General features: G+C 51.0%; 1 protein-coding gene across 1 annotated transcript in view; it reads right to left on the bottom strand.

Moving 5' to 3' along the window:
* Positions 1 to 3,911, bottom strand: part of TTLL6 (tubulin tyrosine ligase like 6) — a 25,873-nt gene that overhangs the window by 20,157 nt on the left and 1,805 nt on the right. Inside the window, exons 3-6 of the mRNA XM_015570867.1 lie at positions 3,899 to 3,911; positions 1,974 to 2,130; positions 866 to 1,009; positions 25 to 110 (exon numbers count right to left, since the gene is read on the bottom strand). The exon at positions 3,899 to 3,911 is cut by the window's right edge and continues 139 nt beyond it. Coding sequence (XP_015426353.1) covers positions 25 to 110; positions 866 to 1,009; positions 1,974 to 2,130; positions 3,899 to 3,911 — 400 coding nt within the window. The remainder of the gene's footprint in view (positions 1 to 24; positions 111 to 865; positions 1,010 to 1,973; positions 2,131 to 3,898) is intronic.

Genomic DNA, 3,911 nt, shown 5'->3' with positions numbered 1-3,911 from the left:
AGAGGCGCGAGGCCGCCTGCTTACCTCTTGCTGCCAGAGAGCGAGTCTTGAACGAAGTTGGAACTGTGCTTATTGATGGAGTAATTGGTCAGGTGCATGCAGATATCATCCTAGGGGGAGAGACGCAGTCTATGGAGTGAGAGGAAGGGCAGTCCTCCCGCCTCCTCCTGAGGCCCCTGGGGCTTAACGAAAGGGGGTCCAGCCCAGGGTGGCTCAGTGGTTGGGAGTCGACCCAGGAACCAAGAGGTCACTGGTTTGATTCTGGGTCAGGGGACATGCCTGGGTTGCGGGTTCAATCCTCAGTGGGAGGGGCAGGGGGGGCAGTCAATCAATGATTCTTTCTCATGATTGATGCTGGTATTTCTCTCTCCCTCTCCCTTCCTCTCTGAAATCAATAAAAATATATTTTTTTAAAAAGCGGGGGGAGTCTTAGGGCTAAAACTGGCAGCACAGAGGAAGAAAGAAGGGGTATCCCACAGCCTGGAGTATGAGAAACTCCAATTCCTCCTGAGATGGGGGGGTGCCCTGCCTGAGGGCACTCCGGGGTGTGGCTCCGGCTTTGCAGTCAGGCAGACCTGGCCTTGAGTCCCAGTCTGATCTCTTCCTAGTTCTGTGACCTTGGACAAGGCCTCCTCCTCTCTGGGTTTTCATTTCCTCTCTGTGAAAGGGAGGTGATAATGCCGATTCCTGATGGCTCCTGGGAGGGCTCAAGGAAAGAACGTATGCAGCCCGGCAAGTGTGAAGTGTTCAGCCAGGGTAGCCAAATCCACGATGTTAGTGAAAGTGTTAGTGGATTTAACTGGGAATTTTTTTTTTTTAATCACGCTAAGGGAGGGAGGGAAGGCAGCATGTCCCCTGAGCTCACCAGGTTGTCTGTGCAAGGGTGGGAGTAAGAGGTTGTGGCGAAGCGGGCCAGCCCTTCCTTGTACGTAAAAATCCTGAGAGGGTCACAGGATGTGATCAGCACATAAATCCGCAGGTCAAACTTGAACCCATCGATGATGAAGGGCTGGAGGAGAGAACAGAAGTTACACCGGCAGCGGAGAGATTCGACTTGAAAGTCATTAGCGCCCCGTCTGGTTTTCTTGGCGTCAGTGCCAACATTGCCTCTTGCTACAGCGTGCAGCCTTGGCCAGGGCTGGGGACAGGGAAATGGGGGTTTGGGCTCAGTGACCAGCCACGTGATCTTGTACAAGTCACTAAACCCCACTTTTTAAATAGCATTCAAAAGTGCTGTGCTGCCCTGGCCAGGTGGCTCAGTTGGTTGAGCATCGTCCCATACACCAAAAGGTTGCAGGTTTGATCCCCAGTTAGGGCACATACCTAGGTTGTGGGTTCGATCCCCAGTCAGGGCGTGTGTGGGAGGCAACTGATCGCTGTTTCTCACCTCTCTCTCTCTCTCTCTCTCAATGTCTCTTCCCCTCTCTCTAAAAATCAACAGAAACATCCTCAGGTGAGGATTAAAAAAACAAAAACGGCCTGTGATGAAGAACACGCTGCCACTATCAGGGCTATGCAGTTCTGTAAGAGTTCTCCCTGCGGTGCTGGACTGCAATGCTGGCCGGTGCCTCCCCCTCCATGCACACTTCCGCCGGGCTCCCTTCCTGCAGTGGGCTATCCCGCTGGGACCTCTGACCTCCAGCCATGGAGTAAAGCTGGTTACCACTATCAATCCAGGACCATGCTCCTCTCCTCAATGACCAAAGGTGCTCTCCCAGCTGTCGTCCGTTAGCGGCAAGGGACCAGCCTGGTAGAGCCAGGCCAAGGGACAGGGTGCAAGGCTGAGGGACCCTCTGGCCCGGGCACATGTCACATCAGGGCAGAAGGCTTGGGCTGACCAAGTCCAAGGCAGGAGGCAGGACTCGGCGTCACCCTCACCCCTGCCCTCCACTCCCTCATTCCTCATCCGGTCCAGTGGAGCTACAGCCCGAGGTTGCTGTGGAGATAAACAAACAATCACCGTGAAGAAGTACCTTTGAAATATAGAGCTGGCAGATCATATCCTCCCCCGGTTTGATTTCTTTCACCGTCCGGGTGATGAATATACCTCTCCCTTGGCAGCCCGAATCCGGCTTACAAATGTATGTCTTATTTTTTCTTGACCTGCTGTAGTTCTGCAAGTCTCCCCAGCTACCAGACAGGGAGTGAATGAGATACACTTTTAGCTGGGAAGCAGTAAAAAGGAAGGCTAACGCTGTACATTAAAAAACAAACAAACAGTCCTAACTGGTTTGGCTCAGTGGATAGAGCGTCGGCCTGCGGACTGAAAGGTCCCAGGGTCGATTCCGGTCAAGGGCATGTACCTTGGTTGCAGGCACATCCCCAGTAGGGGGGTGCAGGAGGCAGCTGATCGATGTTTATCTCTCATCGATGTTTCTAACTCTCTATCCCTCTCCCTTCCTCTCTGTAAAAAATCAATAAAATATATTTAAAAAACAAACAAACAAACAAAATGATCTAATGTGAAAAACACCTTGGACTGACAGACAGACGCCCCGTGGCCTGGTAATAGGAGAGCCAGGAAAGCACCCACAGTGGGGAGAAGATGGGCTTTGGAGGGAATTCAGGCCTGGATTTAAACCCAGGCAACACCACTTACCAGTGTAACCCTCTGAAAGCCTCAGTTCCATCATCTACACAATGAGGGTGATGACACCCTATCTTGTACATGACATAACGCAGACAGGGTGCTGATACAGTGGGGCCTTGACTTACGAGTTTAATTCGTTCCGTGACGGAGCTCGTAACTCAAATTACTCGTATGTCAGATCATAAAGTGAACGAGGGAGACACGTGATGCTGGGCTGATGTTGTGGCGTTCACTGTGACGTCCACTGCGCCAACTAGCGGTGGGGTATCTGAAGCTGGCTCGTAACCCGAATTTTAGCTCGCAACTCAAAGCAAAAACTCGGCCGAGAGACGGGCTCGTATCTCGAGAAACTCGTTAGTCGGGACACTCATAAGTCAAGGCCCCACTGTATATACTGCACACCCCATAACGTTAGCCGTGACGAAGGAGTTTGATCTTCTGGTTTGCAGATTGGAGATTTGGAGATCTGAATCTGGCTCAAGCCCAGTGATGTGGCCTTGGGTCAATCGGCCTCTTGCCCCACTCTGGGCTCAGCTTTTTCTCTGCAACATCTCCACTCCAGCCAGAGTGTGAGAGAGGAAATACCATCTTTGAACATACTTTGAAGGAAGTATATTCAGTCCGGCCAGCGTGGCTCGGTGGTTGAGCATTGACCTATGAACTAGGAGGTCACAGTTCAATTCCTGTTCAGGGCAGATGCCTGGGTTTGGCTTGATCTCCCCAGTGAGGGTGTGCAGTGTTTTTTTTCATTAAAAAAAATCTGGCCCTATCAGGTTTGGCTCAGTGGATAGAGCATCGGCCTGTGGACTCAAGGGTCCCAGGTTCGATTCCCATCAAGGGCATGTACCTTGGTTGCAGGCACATATCCAGTAGGGGGTGTGCAAGAGGCAGCTGATCAATGTTTCCCTCTCATCGATGTTTCTAGCTCTCTATCCCTCTCCCTTCCTCTCTGTAAAAAATCAATAAAATATATATTTTTAAATAGAAAAGAAAGTATATTCAGAAGAGAGAAAGAAACTTAATGGACTATAAATCTCAGTCTCCCTATATTTCTTGTTTTGCACTTTAACTCAAAGGAGCCTTGTGACCAGTGGAGAAGTCACTTAACTCAATGGTCCTCGGTGGCTATGAAATGCGGAGGTGCCTGCTGACCTGATGGCAAACACATGTCCTTCTAAGTTGCTACTAAGCAAGTGAGGAAAGTCTGGGAACCCTGGCCACACCCCATATCCCTTCTCTTCCTGAACAGGAGAGAGAGATGGGAGATCCTGTGGGAAATGGAATTGGGGTGGGAGTGGAGAAGGGAGCTCGTAGGCACTCA

Source organism: Myotis davidii, unplaced genomic scaffold, assembly GCF_000327345.1.
Source record: "Myotis davidii unplaced genomic scaffold, ASM32734v1 scaffold327, whole genome shotgun sequence".
NCBI lineage: Eukaryota > Metazoa > Chordata > Mammalia > Chiroptera > Vespertilionidae > Myotis > Myotis davidii.
Note: the sequence above shows the minus strand (reverse complement) of the source record. Positions and strands in the feature narration are given on the sequence as shown.